The sequence below is a fragment of the Ranitomeya imitator genome, chromosome 7, assembly GCF_032444005.1.
Source record: "Ranitomeya imitator isolate aRanImi1 chromosome 7, aRanImi1.pri, whole genome shotgun sequence".
Classification (NCBI taxonomy): domain Eukaryota; kingdom Metazoa; phylum Chordata; class Amphibia; order Anura; family Dendrobatidae; genus Ranitomeya; species Ranitomeya imitator.
In genome coordinates, this window is record NC_091288.1 from 71,869,665 (window position 1) to 71,885,944 (window position 16,280).

The 16,280-nt window shown below is 45.0% G+C and overlaps 1 protein-coding gene across 1 annotated transcript in view; it reads left to right on the forward strand.

The window, feature by feature from the left end:
* The first annotated feature begins 7,974 nt into the window (after window positions 1-7,974).
* Window positions 7,975-16,280, forward strand: part of ACADL (acyl-CoA dehydrogenase long chain) — a 28,270-nt gene continuing 19,964 nt past the window's right edge. The window contains exons 1-2 of the mRNA XM_069733430.1: window positions 7,975-8,115; window positions 13,715-13,885. Of these exons, the coding sequence (XP_069589531.1) occupies window positions 8,027-8,115; window positions 13,715-13,885 (260 nt within the window). The 5' untranslated portion in view covers window positions 7,975-8,026. The remainder of the gene's footprint in view (window positions 8,116-13,714; window positions 13,886-16,280) is intronic.

Here is a 16,280-nt window from a genome sequence, read left to right on the forward strand (position 1 = left end):
TACCGCAAGTATCGGCCGATACCCGATACTTGCGGTATCGGAATGCTCAACACTACTAGTGACTGGAGCCTAGAGAGTAGGAGAGGGTGGTCAACAGTGTTGAATGATCTGTGGTTCTGGAATCTTCTTTTGTATCATAGATGAATGTTTTTATGACATCAGCACAGTTACCACAGGTGTTTATTACTGATGCTGCATTGGATAGAAAGTCTCTTTCAGTGTTCCAAAGAATTAACCCTTGAATGACTGGAATTGTGACTTTCTCCAGAAGCCTGTAAAATAAACTTGTCACTAGGCAGGACCAATTTTAAATCTGACCTAGCCAAAGTCTAATTAGTGAGCACATCTATAGATTTGATTTGTAACAAGCACAATAATTCCTTTAAGCTCTACTAAATGCATAAATGCACAATATGGGTACAGAGCAGTCCCATAAAGAATGAATGATATGGAGGTCAAAGCAGTTAGATAAAGAAGTGGAAAGCCAAACCAGGGTGTTTCCCATAGTATAATACAGCGTACACTGTGAGGAATGGCATGCATGGGTGTCGTCTCCTAAAGCCAAGGCACAAAAACGCCAGTTTTCAAGTTGCCAGTGCCTATGCTGAAAAATATTAAGACTACAAGGACCCTATACTCTGGAGTGATGAGATCAACATAAATATTTTTGGAAATGATGGCTTCAATACAGTATGACATCACAAAGGTGAGGAGTACAAAGAAAAATGTATGCTGCCTGCAGTGAAACATGGAGGTGGCAGTGTCCTTTTGTGGTACTGCATGAGTGCTGCTGGTGTCGGGGAGCTACATTTCATTGATGGTATCATGATGAATTCACAGATGTACTGCTCTATATTGAAAGAGAAGATGATACTATCATTCCATGCCATTGGTATATGTGCCCTTTTACAACACAACAATGATCCCAAATATGCATCTACGTAAATATCATATGCAGCTTTAACCAGCTCTGCGAAAATGGGCAGAGCTGAGTTGTAAAAGTGGTAAGACAACAGCTCTCCTAATTCATGATGCGCTGCAGCATATGTAATGCTAGAAATCTTACTTCAGTCCACACACAGCGCTTGTCAGAAGCACCAGGATTCAATAAAAAATCAAAGGGACAGTAGGAGAAATCAGCGCAAAATAGGGTCTTATCCAGTAGACATAATAAATTAACCTGATATATCCGTTGAAAAAGCATGGAATGTGAGTATCAGCTGCTGCAGATCCATGGGTCAGCAAGGGACCATTAGACATCAAGGAAAGGGATTTTTGTGGATGGTTTTCCCGCTCCTGGATTAAATGAGAAAGGTAGTGGTTTATTCAACGTGTTTCAAAGTACAAAATTACTTCTTCCTCAGGATTGACCACATGTATACAGAGAATGCAGAGGCACCATTTAAATAGGTCGATTTTTTGAATGTGGGCGCCAACTGAACCACATGACAGGAACGTCAGAGTTCAGTTGGGTACCACATGATGCAGCACATGATATGCATAAGTACAAAAAACATTAAGAAAAAACATAAGCTTTTCACAGTGTGACCATACAATTGTCTGCTTTCCAATAGTATTTCTAATAAAAACATTACAAAAAAAGGGGGACGAAATGTAAAAGGATGAGAAGAAGAGTGATGTGCCTGCTGGGAGAAAGAGACGAGAACCCATGCAGAACGAAATATTGGAACTGAAAGGGTGTCTAGAAGTCGTTCCTATCTAGTGAGTTGTTTCATCTGAAGGGAAAAAAATTTGAAAATAATAATATGTAGAATGTGATTAATCTGTTTTGTTTGATCATTCTGTGGTATAAAACCATTTAATGTTCCTATAGATAAAAAAACCCCTACTCTTTATTAGGGCTCCTTCTCACTTGCGAGAAATACGTCCCGAGTCTCGCAGGTTAAAACTCCAGAGTGGAGCGTGCAGCTCCATGTATTGCTGTGCGGCCGCACGCTCCGCTCTGGAGTGCTGGCACCAGAGCAGGGTTTTACCCTGCAAGACTCAGACGTATTTCTCGCAAGTAAGAAGGAGCCCTTAATCTGTGATGACAAAAAATGTAATTTTTTTTTTCTTTTTAAATGTGGTGTTTAAACTTAATTTTCCTAAATGATGTATGAATAAAGTTAATATATTTATTTTATTAGGGGAGATATTTATTAAAATCATTTTAGAATATTTATAGAAGAGAGTTATAATAAAAATGAATTCTAGCAAATTATTATAAATAACGTTTGCCTCATAAGTAAGTAATTGTAAGTAATGTTTGCCTCACTGCTGTCTTGCAGAAAACCACTCTTAAGATTGTCTACAAGAGTGTTTTGATACTCCAGCATGCGTGCGTCCCTTTCCAGGGAGGGAAGCTTCTGGCAAAATTTAGTCTTGTTCCATGGATCTAACAGAGTGGCAACCCAGTAGTCCACTATTTCTAACCCTAAGAAAATGGGAATCATGTTGGCGATACTGCAGCAAGAAGGCGCTCTTGTGTTGGGCGCTTCCATGAGGTCCAAGACCATGGTGTGTTGATGGCGGGGTAACACTCAAGGTTGCTTCCTCCATCTCCTCCCACCAATCACAGACAACAGAGAGGGGATCATTATCCTCTTCATTTGCCCGTCCTTCACGTCTTCCTCCTCATCCTCCTCAATTTGTTCCTCAGCTCCTGCACCTTCACTAACAGTTTGTCTGGTATTATGAGCCCCTCTTGATCACCTTGATCACTGTAATCCACCCTCCCATGGCACCCGCCTGTGAGACGACAGTCCGGAACTCAAAAATATTATTATCTCTTTCACATCATCCTCTGCTTCCACCTCTTCCTGTGGGACCACCACCTTCTCACGCAGACTATTCAAAGTGTGCTCCAGCATGTAGATGACCAGAATAGTGATGCTGATGACAGCATTGTCAGCGCCAACCATCTTAGTAGCTATTTTGAAACTCTGCAGAGGGGTGCAGAGGTCTTTCATCTGTGCCCACTCCGCAAGCATGATTTGCCCCAGATCCATTCTGCGCTGGCCCAGGCTATGCAAAAGGACATACTGCACCAGGGTTGCTGCCGCCACAGTCAGAGCAACACGCGCAGAGTGGAATTCCACCGTGTTGGAACATTGCAAATCAAACAGCTAAACCTCTGTGATATAAAAAGTCTGAAATTTTGAGAATAAGGGAACAATGACAAAACATCATCATCATTGAGATGCAGGGAGCTTTGACAGAGAAAGAACCATTGAGATGCAGAGAACTATGACAATGAGACCTAACCTTGAAATGCAGGGACAGTCCTGGATTTGTGCCTCTGTCCCGGGTGGGATCCAAGTGTCCCACCCTGCACTTATCAGCACGAGTGTCCTCTGAGAATACGGAAGCGGTTTATCACTGCTATCTGTTTTCTCTCCTGCAACCACATAGAGCTCAGTGAGCTTCATGAGCTAAATAGAAGCTTCAGGACACAGCCAAGGCTTCTACCAGACCCAGTGGTCAGAAAACAGCAGTAGGTGAGTATATTAATACACGCACACTATATTACATGCACACACATTTACTGTATAAAACAATGACCCAGTATACAGCCAGAAACTTGCTGTACGTAACTTTTCACTTATAAAAATTGTTTTACCAATTGTAATAAATATATTAACACTGTCTTATAAAAAACAATTAAGCAAAAAAAGTCTATTAACGAAGTCTATATTGTGAGATAGCGCTTACTGCATGTGTTGGGGGACACTCGCTTAGCAACGGGATTCAGTCACACAGGCACGTTTCTCTCTATTAAACAGTCTATGCGGTTTATTATGGCATCATAAACCGGGTCATGCACAGTCCATTACACTTCATATACGGCTTCATCTCACAGACACTAAACATGCTGGACATTACTTTGTCCAGTTGTCATGGGTGACCGCATGCCGCACAGTTCATTAGTTCATGGAACACAATAAGCACCAACAGTCTGTGAAGGTACCATACGAGAGCTCCTGCCCCACCCGCTGACTCCTTGTCAGTTCTCCCTATCCTCTGGAGAAGCTGCCGAACTGGGATCACCATCCCGGACAATGCCTTGCTCACTAGGCCACCTGACAGTCCAGATCCTCAGACGGGCTGTAGCTCCCGCAGTGCAGTGCCATCACAGACTCTGCATACACGCCTTCCCATGTGCTCTTCAGGGAGTCGTACTCCCAGGATCTCCCAACACACAAGCCTTCAGGTCCACTGCCTCTCAGTGCACTATTCGGGGATCCGATCCTACTCCCAGGATCTTCCAACACACAAGCCTTCAGGTCCACTGCCTCTCAGTGCGCTATTCAGGGATCCGGTCCACGCACATGACATCCCAACACACAAGCTGTCCAGGACCTACACACTCTCTACCACAGAGACCATGTGACCACACCATGGTCACATTATGTACCTGTAACCACTCCCATAGGTGGGAGGTGTAGGTGGATAGCCAGACCCGCCCAGCTTTCCGACTAACCCTGCAAGCCTCCCTCTACAAACTATACAAATACTTGTGGGACTACAGGTCCCAGAGCAACATTACTTCAGGCTTACAGTGCAGACTCCCTCAGAGACACAACCCGGCCATTTACAATCATGCCGGACACTGTTTCATTATCCCCATTACAGAAACGCCTCCATGCGTATCCCGAGGAGCACCTACAGTGCCCCCTAGCTGCAGCACAATATACATAACCTCAATTATATGTGTAGAGGTACGACAATAAAATGCACAATATAGAAGATTAAAAATAAATCTTTATTGGTATTTAATGAATAAAAAAATATATTCAATAGAATGATGATAAATCAAGCTTCTGGAACAAAAGAAGAGTGCGGGAGCATAAGGACACAAGGTAAGTACTTTTGAACATAGGTGCTCATTATAAAATCCAAGAAAAAAATTAAAAAAGAGGAAGGGAGGATTTTCAGTTGAGAAAATAAACTGTTAAGTCAAGACCAATTCATAAATAAGGTGTAAAGAGCATAGAGCATAGTGTCAACATTCATTATGAATCAGTAAAATGTTAGAAGCACAAAGCCAAATCTCAATAAGAAAGTGACAAGTGCATGGGCAAAAAAGGAATGGCTGATATATAACACATAATGCTAGAAATTGTGCCAAAATCCAGTGCCAATCAGTGCAAGTTAAAAAATAAACTAAATGAATGAAAGTCAGTGCTAAAGAGTACCTATAAAGTGCTTTGTGTGCGGGTCCCAGCTGCCACGCGCTCTCACCCCGACACTGCCGTTTCGCAGAATGCTTCTTCCATGGGGCGTGTATACTTATAATTGAGATTGTGTATAAAGACAATTGTAATAAAAGTTATATTTTATTGACGTCTGAATCTCTGAAGGACCCGCTCTTGGGTTTTGTCTATGCCCAGATACCCACCCAAGACATGAGAATGGGCCAGGTTTAACACCCTACGTCTATAGGGTCCCAGTACTGACAGTTGCCCTATGACCTCCCCTCACTTTAGTAATCCAATAGCTGCCTGGACATGCTGCGAGTTTTAGTTCGCTCCTTTTTATACAGGAAGTGGAGGTGTAGCTTGGGGTATGTATCCTGGCCGGACTCAGCTAAGATTTTCCTGCCTTAGGACCACAACAACCATTAACCCCGCACCATCCTACATGTAATTGTAACTTATAAAATGCAAGTTTCCATGAATACAATGCTATTGCTTTCAACTTGGTATCTGTAGTTGTCTTTTAACTTTTATTACTGTACAAAATTTGGTTAATCACTGCACATATTTGGTTTATTCCTGCACCAAATGTGTATTACTGCTCAATAAAAAATACTCTGCTATTTAGAACGTAACATTATCATATGCCCCTGTTAATGTAAGGTCCATCATTTGAGTAGTCCTAAATTCCACCCAGTAACTCCAAACTCAGGAATGGAGGCCTCATGGGTCGTTGTCTCGTCCTCATCATCATCAAGGACACACAGGGGAAACTGATTTCGGAAATCAACTGGTGGGGGAGTGTGGCCCTTACCAGGGTCACCAAACTCCCCAAATCCAAGCGTCCAGAAACCAGAATTCCATGCCTGTGGCCCCACGCCGGGACAACAGCCTACACTGCAGGTCGGATAGGAATAATACGAACAGCGCCTCCCTATGCTGCAGTCCATCTGTTCGGGGGACATTGGACAACGGATGGCTATGTGCCCAGGACTGTGACAAATTCAACAAATTACCCTTCTTTTGAGAGTCAGGCTCCTATTGGGCACCCCAGTACGGGGATGCTTCAACGCCCAGTTTTCTTAAGGATTTTTTGACCACTTGGTACTTTTCCACTAGGCCAACCCAGGTCTGCACCGGCCTATGAAGGGAGTGAATAAACCTGTCCATAACAACACGCTAAACCATCTGGGCTGAAGTGGAGGACTACAGCTGCAACCACTTCTGTGCAAGATGTAGCAGGTTGAACATTTGGGAGGGAGGGGGTTTGTTACCGCAATACGCCCAGTGGTAGTCCCTCCCTACTCCCCTGCAGTCAGTGCCCGGCGCCTGCTCCATACTCCCCGCAGTCAGCGCCTGCTCCATACTCCCCTCCGGTCACCGCTCATACAGGGCTAATGCCAGCTGTAACGGACCTATGCAGCATCAATAGTAAAAAGATCTAATGTTAAAAATAATAAAAAAACAAAAAACCTGCTATTCTCACCTTTGGTAGTCCGACGATGCGCTCGCGCCTGCCGCCAGCTTCCAGTTCCAGAGATGCATTGCGAAATTACCCATAAGACTTAGCGGTCTCGCCAGAGGTTTGCTGGATCCCGCCAGGTGAGTATGTAACTATTTTTTTATTTTAATTATTTTTTTTTAACAGGGATATGGTGCCCACACTCCTAAATGCTACGTGGGCTGTGTTAGATACCGCGTGGCTGCTATATACTGCGTGGGCTGTGTTCTATACTGCATGGGCTGTGTTCTATACTGCATGGGCTGTGTTCTATACTGCATGGGCTGTGTTCTATACTGCGTGGGCTGTGTTCTATACTGCGTGGCCTGTATTAACGCATCGGGTATTCTACAATATGTATGTATGTATGTATGTAGCAGCCACATAGTATATAGCACAGGCCACATCGTATTTGCTATATACTACATGGCTCCAATATACTACGTGGCCTGTGCTATATACTATGTGGCTGCTATATACATGCACACATGCACACATTCTAGAATACCCGATGCATTAGAATCGGGCCACCATCTAGTATTTATATATTTGACCGACTTCACAAGTCCGTGAATCAGATTGTGCTTGGATTGTGACACTTGACCCAACCAGTCCTGGCATTACTATCTCTATATAGGCCTATAAGGCAGTTAGCGCCAGTCAGAAGGCTGCCAGTCACATCCGACATTGTGATCTGAGCACAGACGTGTCAATTTGGCCTTGGCAAGTGTCACAAAATCATGTCCCCCAATGTATGTGTCATCATGGACATAAAGAGGCCAATCCCCCTAAGGCCTCATTCACACATCCGTATACGTGAAAAACCTGAACCAGTGTCATCAGTGTTTTCCTACCGTGTGTCCGTTTTTAACATCGGTGTTTTTCCAGTATAGTTAAAGAAATATCTTACAAAGCTTTTCCTATACTTTACAATGTTAAAGATGGACAACACACGGATGGCACACAGATTACAGACGGATACCAACCGTGTGCTGGGTTTTTCACTGACCCATAAACTTGTATCCGTGCTGATGGAAAAAAAACGGACATGTGCATAGCACCATAGGTTATAATGGGTACGTGTGGCATACGTGAAAAAACGGATACAACACGAACTGGAAACACGGCCGTGTGAAGGAGACAAGGACATGACCTGTAAGTTGGGAGCCATTACAACTGGATGGAAACAGTTGCTGGTAGAATTTCCATTAGTTGCCACGAGAGGGCAGTGATGTGCTGCCATGAACCCTCTGAGCACACTGTCACTGCTGCCACCCATCCTGCTTCTCTACTTCCTGCCTGTAGTCTGCACAGCACACACGTCTGTACAATGGCTGCCGGCCTGAGAATCCTTGGGAGATCCGTCCAGCAGCTGAGCAATGTCTGCTCGGCCAGAGTGCCTGTCTGTGCCAGTATTAGGTAAGCCTGTGCTGTCAGCTGTGTGGTGTACTCCATACCTGACCCCAAATATCAAGGTCGGCGGTCCCAGATGTATGGTGAGTAGTAAGTGGTCGTTCTTTCTATACCCCGTGATGGCTGACTCGTCCTCCAGATGCAAAAATCCTTTACACGTATCTAACATTTCCATCCATTTACAGATTGACACATCCTTCGGTGCAGACTGCGCTCGCTCGGTGTCGCTGTGAACTTTGTCCCAGTGCTGTGCTGGGAAAGTAATAAGAGCAGACTGGGAATTACACCTTAACCCCTGAGGCGGCCGTCGGCACAGAATCCATGTAAACACGTAGGAGCGCACTTATATTTTGCAGCCCATAATAATGTTCAGTATCAGGGCTCAGGTCCATGGCAGTACGAGGGCGCTATGTGGCCCCGGGACCCTATCTTTTGCATGAGCACTTCTAATCCTGCCAAACGAATGAAAAGCGAGGCGCCGCAGCAGGCGGGAGTGATTATAACCTTGGACTTAGTGCAACTTCCATTATTCTACAGAGCAAAGTTCTCCGGAGCAGATTCGCTTATAAGGCCTCATTTAGACTTCCTTGTGTCACGTCCATGTTACATCCATGTTTTTATGTAAAGCACTGTCTTCAACGATGCCGATGTCCCCGGGTAACCAGGGTAAACATCGGGTTACTAAGTGCAGGGCCGCGCTTAGTAACCCGATATTTACCCTGGTTACCATTATAAAAGTTAAAAAAAAAAAAAAAACAGTACATACTCACATTCCGATGTCTGTCACGTCCCTCGGCGTTCACTGTGTCAGCGCCGGCCGGCTGTAAAGCAGAGCACAGCGGTGACGTCACCGCTGTGCTCTGATTTACGGCCGGCCGGCGCTGACACAGTCAGTGTGGGAAGCTGACGGCGGGGGATGTGACAGACATCGGAATGTGAGTATGTACTGTTTTTTTTTTTTTTAACTTTTACAATGGTAACCAGGGTAAATATCGGGTTACTAAGCGCGGCCCTGCGCTTAGTAACCCGATATTTACCCTGGTTACCAGTGAACACATCGTTGGATCGGCGTCACACACGCCGATTCAGCGATGACAGCGGGTGTTCAGCGACCAAAAAAAGGTCCTGATCATTCCCCAACGACCAACGATCTCCCAGCAGGGGCCTGATCGTTGGTCGCTGTCACACATAACGATTTTGTTAACGATATCGTTACTACATCACAAAAAGCAACGATATCGTTAACGAAATCGTTATGTGTGACGGTACCTTTACACTGAGTTGTGACTTCCGGATCGCTCAGCAAACACTGGAGGGAACCAGCGGGTCACAACCTGCAGAAGACCAACCGGAACGACACCAATAACAGAAGAAGATGGCGGCTGGTAAGTATGAGACTATGGGCAGGGAATTTAGATTACTGGCGATAAAGTAAGAGAAAACTCTGGAGCGGTGATTTAAGGCTGTGCACATATCAATGTTTTTTTGCGGACTGAGTAATCCACAAAATATAACGGAAACATGTCAGATTTTGATCTAAATTACCCAAACAAATCTATGGGTCCATGAGAATTAGGCTGGGATCACACACAGCGAGATACGGCCGAGTCTCGCTGGTTAAAACCAAGCTCCTGCACCGGCACTCCGGAGCGGAGCGTGCGGCCGCATAGCAATACATGGAGCTGCACGCTCCGGAGTGCCGGTGCCAGAGCTTGGCCGTATCTCGCTGTGTGTGACTCCAGCCTTACAGAAAGCTCACGGATGGTGTCAGAGTACAATCCCTGTGCTGCCCGTGATTAACATACTAATGGATACAAGAAACTTCTACATTTATTTATTCTTCAGTGAAAATAACTAATGAAACACTAATGGTAAAAACTGTCCTACTGAGAATACTACTCCAAAGACTGATGAAAAACTGTCTGTACTTTTATGCCCCCAAAAAATCATGGACGCTCAATGAGGCCTAAAGTTAGAAAATCAGCACACCCTTGTTCCTCAGCTGGTAATAATGATGATGACCTGTCACCCACTCAAACACTTGAGTTAAATTAAATACCTTGAAAAAATCCCTAAGCGCCCTTGATTCTGACCTTTTTTTTGTTCTGCCTCACTCTATGGCAGAGATATTCACATTTCCTGCCCTTGGAGCTCAATATGTGAATTGTTTCTTTCTTTGGCCGTATGCTCTCACCCCTTCTTGGTGGAGTGAGAGTGCACACCCCTGAAGATGACTCTGAAGCTGCCAGACTGCTGAGCTACGACTGCCAACATTTAGGAGGGAGGGATGAATGCGCACGCACCCACTTGCACTACAATCAGAGATTTCACATACTGGCTTCTAAAGCAATAAATGTGAATATCTCTACAATGGAGCAATGTAGTACAAAATGAAAAAAGCGTCACCTTCAGGGGGGACCAGGGATTTATACAAGGTATTTGACTCAATCATGTTGAACAAGTCACAGGTCCTCTTTAATAAAGGCATATAAGATATGTATGAACCTCTGAATGAGGTTTTAGGCTGTATTCCAAGTGGCATTCAGCTAAAAGGGTGATCCTTCCAAATATGCCTGCAGCAGGATACCGGGTACAATATACAGCTACCAAACTCAGATTCCGGGACCTGTTTAGTGGGGAGCCTGGGAACAGAGGCTTCTGCGCTGTGTTATAAGATTGTCTGGTCATTTGAACGGAGGACACGTAAAACATAATTTCCACTTCAGTGTAAACATGGGGCTGCCTGCAGAATTCTCTGATAGCTACTGAAAGCTTGTTGGCCATAGTTGTGGGTCCTGAGTCATCGAAGTGATTACGCCAGAATTCTGGAGTAATCGCTTTGCATAGTGGCTACTCCAGTCTGTCATTCATTACAGTGAAACCGACAGCTGATCCCTGCTGCCCGACCCACGAGCAACATGCATCAGACACCGGCCGCACGATTCCAGTCTTGCAGGTTTGACTGTGAAATCCTGCAACATTTCAGCATAAACATGCTTCAAAAGCCGTTGGGCACTGAGCCACATGGGACTAGTTGGACAGATGAGTCTCCATTGGCTTTTGCTGCCTGCTATCCTTGATAGACAAGTCCTTCCCTACACACACACATGCTGACAGACCTGTCGCTCAAGGGGAACAGGTAGAAGCGGACGAGTACCGGCCTTTCCAAATAGTCTCCCATACGACTCAGTCCCTGGAAGCTCTTAAAGTATGTTATTTTTTCTGAAGGCTGCAGTGTCAAAGATATATGGCTGAAATCATGAAGCCAATATCTGATACTGACTGATATATGGGCAAAATGTATGTGTCAGCTTTTAGGTTCCCTGCATTTTTTATGCCAAATTTCTGTGCCAGTTCCTGAACGGAGTTGCATTTCTGGCAAAGATGCTGAATTCACTTAATCTGCACTTCTTAATGAATTTGGCACATCGTACTCCAGCGAGCTCTTTGTTATGACTGGTGTCATGAATGTGTCACGTCCACCTTGGAGGACATATTACATATTGTGAATCGCAGGTCTTCCATTTAGCCTGTGTGTTTTGTTACTCTTATTAAATGGACTTTATTTCCTTTGGTGCTGAAGAGGTTAAATACTCTTTCTATGCTGGTTAGAGTCATGCAGCTCCATCTCACAGCTGCTCCTTACCTGCACATTTCCTCTCTCTATAAATCATGGCCAGACCTGCTCATCCCTGACCAGTGGAAGTTTACTTCCTGATTTGCTGGAGTTGGTGTGCTGAAGTTGGAATTTGTAGTTACTGCTGGAGATTGTTGCATGCTGTTTTTTGAGTGTATGCTTTCTTCATTATCTTATTCCCATTTGGTTTGTACATTCCTATACTTCCCTATATTCCGCACTACCTTTGGTGAGTGGTTTTTGTATGCATGTTGTTATATTATTTATTTATTTATTTATTTTAGCCCTGTTTGACTTACATGTTTATACACTAACATATCTGTCCAGACCTCCTGGGGGAGGCGACGGCTTAGGGTATTACAGGAGAACACAGGCTGGTGGCCCAAACATCCTCACCTTTAGAGGTACCTTTGGGAGGAGGGATAGTTAGGGCCCAAGCTCTAGGGACGGTGCAGGGACCCTTTCTCTAATCACGTGACGTACAGCCATAGTGTGACCTTAATAACGTAGCCTTAATAAATTGGCCCCAATAAGTACCATATTTTTAAGAACATGTCTATGTAAAGCAATAGCTGGTGATCTATAAAAAGACTTCTTCCTACAGAAGTGAGCATCTGCCACTTCAGGATTGGCACACTATCCTGGTGCTAACATGTCTGTCCTCACTCATTCTTCATTGGCGACCTTGGAGATGTTGCCAGTGGTCAAAAAAAGCTGTCATTATCAAGCCAAGTAACTGACCCGAATGGTGAATTACATGTGCTGCAGAGCTGAACTCCTAATGCCAATGTATAGCGCAGGGAGTTGAGCTATGATTATATTTTTAGTCAAATGGAAACTGGAGATGGCAAAGTATGACATCTTTGAAGAGTGGTCCCTAGCGACAAAATCATGTTTTACACAGATCAGTGGCCAAAAATGCTGATAATGTTTCTCCAGTGTATGAGGACTATCAAAAGGGAGAACACTGTATAAACCTGAATAATGAGAATACATATTGTAGCACTCTATGTATGCAGTAAGCTTTGCCTGGCGATGACCTTGGGGTACAGCTCCGGACTCTGATCCTTACAGGCACTTACACTATACGACAAACTGTAAGGAGCTTCCATATCGGCCATTTCAGTTTCCTTTGATAACAATTCAGGAAATATCAGGATCTTTCTCATGTCCACTTCCAGGTTATAGATGGGGTGTCCCAACAGAAAATGTGGATGTCAAATCACTACGATATTTCTGATTGGGACTGGTGGAGACCACAGAGCTCAGATGCCGCTAAATATGAAGTGGGATATGCCATCTCTTCTTAAAGGGACAATATATGTCCATGAATGCATTTTGGGCATTGGTACCGATCAGGTGGCTTTCTCTAAGAGCCAAAATAGGTGCTTTCAGAGAGCTGCCGCTCCACCCACATGACTGGTACTGAACGAAGCACGGTGGTGATCTAACTTCTTATTTTCTTCCAGTCAAATTACTGATTTACATGTGGATATGATAAATAGATATAGCAGTATACTATTAAAACATTAGGCAAATAAGGAAAACTTTGAGAGTTTTTCAGGGGTTTGTACAGGGCTTGCAATAAGAGATCTGCTTTTTTTCTAGAGATGGCACCATACAGTGAATTGCAATACCAGACACGGCCCATGAACAGATGTGGCGCTGTTTCAGTGAGAAGGCAGAACTGTTTTTCTATTCCTGAAATGGTTTGCTGTCCGTGGTGGTTTCTTGCCACCATCACATATTTTCCTTCCCATTCATGGTTTCTCTGGAACACTTGCCTTCAGTGCATTGTCTGGCAATCTCCTGCGCTCACCGTATCTACCGTATTTTTTTTCTGGTAATATGATGGAGAATGTTTTGATAAATTTAGAACATTCTTCCCAATGCTGGTCGCATCTCAGCAATTTATTCTGGAAATCATTTTCATTCTTAAAATGATAAAATGATTTTATTCTATTCTAGATGCCAGCAAACTCAGCCCAGTTCCCATGAGCAAAGATCTCGCTCAGAGCCCAGCCAGGCCAAGAGCTTAATGGACATTGGTACAAGACGCATATTCACTGCTGACCACGACATCTTCAGAGAGAGCGTCCGGAGATTCTTCCAGCAAGAGGTGGCACCTTACCATGCAGAGTAAGTTGGGTGTAAGTTCTCCACTAGAGGAGAGAAAAGAGTCTAGATAGTTTCTTTGTCTATGAACTACTACTCCCCACGGGTGCTAACAACCTGTGTTTGTCAGAACATGCTAGGAGTTGTATTTTTGAAGCAGGTGGAGAGCCAGAGGTTAGGGATTGCCCTACGTTAACTCCATTGTGAAGTTACGACCTTAAAGAGGTGGAAACAGGTTATCATCTATCCACAGAGTAGGTGATAATTTGCTGATGGGTGCTGGTCCATCTACTGTGACTTGTGCCAGTTGGCAAAACGGGAAGCTTTTATCTGCATTTGAATGGGGCGGCAGTGCACGTACACAACTCTGCTCCATTTGGTCTCTATGGAGCTGCTGAGGGTTGTGTTCGGCTCTTTCCGGCAAACCTCATAAATAATGGGGCAGCGGTCAGGTATTCAACCTGCTGCGCCATTTTGTAATGTGAATAAAAAACTGCTTGATCTACTGATGTAAAGGTACCGTCATATTTAGCGACGCTGCAGCGATCCACACAATGATCCCGATCGCTGCAGCGTCGCTGTTTGCTCGCTGGAGAGCTGTCACACAGACAGCTCTCCAGCGACCAACGATGCCGGTCCCCTGGTAACCAGGGTAAACATTGGGCTACTAAGCACAGGGCCGCGCTTAGTAACCCGATGTTTACCCTGGTTACCAGCGTAAACGTAAAAAAAACCAAACACTACATACTTACCTTCCGGTGTCTGTCCCTCGGCGCTGTGCTTCTCTGCACTGACTGTGAGCGCCAGCCGGAAAGCACAGCGGTGACGTCACCGCTGTGCTCTGCTTTCCGGCTGGCCGGCGCTCACAGTGCAGAGAAGCACAGCGCCGGAGGACAGACAGCGGAAGGTAAGTATGTAGTGTTTGACAGGCAGCAGCGATCAGGATCCTGCTGTGCCATCGTTGGTGGGAGCAGAAAGTCCAGAACTTTATTTTGTCGCTGGACCTCCTGCAGACATCGCTGAATCGGCGTGTGTGACGCCGATTCAGCGATGTCTTCACTGGTAACCAGGGTAAACATCAGGTTACTAAGCGCAGGGCCACGCTTAGTAACCCGATGTTTACCCTGGTTACCAGCGTAAACGTAAAAAAACAAACACTACATACTTACCTTCCGCTGTCTGTCCTCCGGCGCTGTGCTTCTCTGCACTGTGAGCGCCGGCCAGCCGGAAAGCAGAGCACAGCGGTGACTTCACCACTGTGCTTTCCGGCTGGCGCTCACAGTCAGTGCAGAGAAGCACAGCGCCGGGGGACAGACACCGGAAGGTAAGTATGTAGTGTTTTTTTTTTTTTTTACGTTTACGCTGGTAACCAGGGTAAACATCGGGTTACTAAGCGCGGCCCTGCGCTTAGTAACCTGATGTTTACCCTGGTTACCAGTGAAGACATCGCTGAATCGGCGTCACACGCCGATTCAGCGATGTCTGCAGGAGGTCCAGCGACAAAATAAAGTTCTAGACTTTCTGCTCCGACCAACGATGGCACAGCAGGATCCTGATCGCTGCTGCCTGTCAAACTGAACGATATCGCTAGCCAGGACGCTGCAACGTGTTTTCCTAATTTCCCTCAAGTGAACCTTTGAAAACACTATTTAGCAATACTTTTCTTACCATATTGTAAAAGCATACAATTATATATCACTAGATGGTAGCCCGATTCTTACGTATCGGGTATTCTAGAATATGTATGTAGTTTATTTATGAAGATTTTAGAATAATGCATTGAATACACAGGATTTGGCCTCCCGCGCCAATTCGCGGCCGGACTGCGCCTGTCGCTGATTGTTCGTGGCCAGCCACGTAGTATATAGCACAGCCACGTAGTATATAACAGCCCACGTAGTAAATAGCACAGCCACGTAGTATATAGCACAGCCCACGGAGTATATAGCAGAGCCACGTAGTATATAGCACAGCCACGTAGTATATAACACAGGCCACGGAGTATATAGCACAGCCACGTAGTATAGAGCACAGACCATGGAGTGTATAACAGCTCACGTAGTGTATAACAGCCCATGCACGCAGTATATATCACAGGCCACATAGTGTATATCACAGGCCACGTAGTGTGTAGCACAGGCCACGTAGTGTATAGCACAGCCAACGTATATTGCCCAGCCCGCGTAGTATATTGCACAGCCCGCGTAGTATATAGCAATGTGGGCATCATATCCCTGTTAAAAAAAAAAAAAAAAAAATAGTTATATGCTCACCTTCCATTGGCCCCCGGCTCCTCGCACGCTCTGGTCTCAAGAGTGCATTGCGGTCTCACTAGATGATGACGTAGCGGTCTCGTGAGACCGATACATCATCATCTCGCGAGACCGCAATGCATGGGTCGGAGCATCGCGAGGAGCGG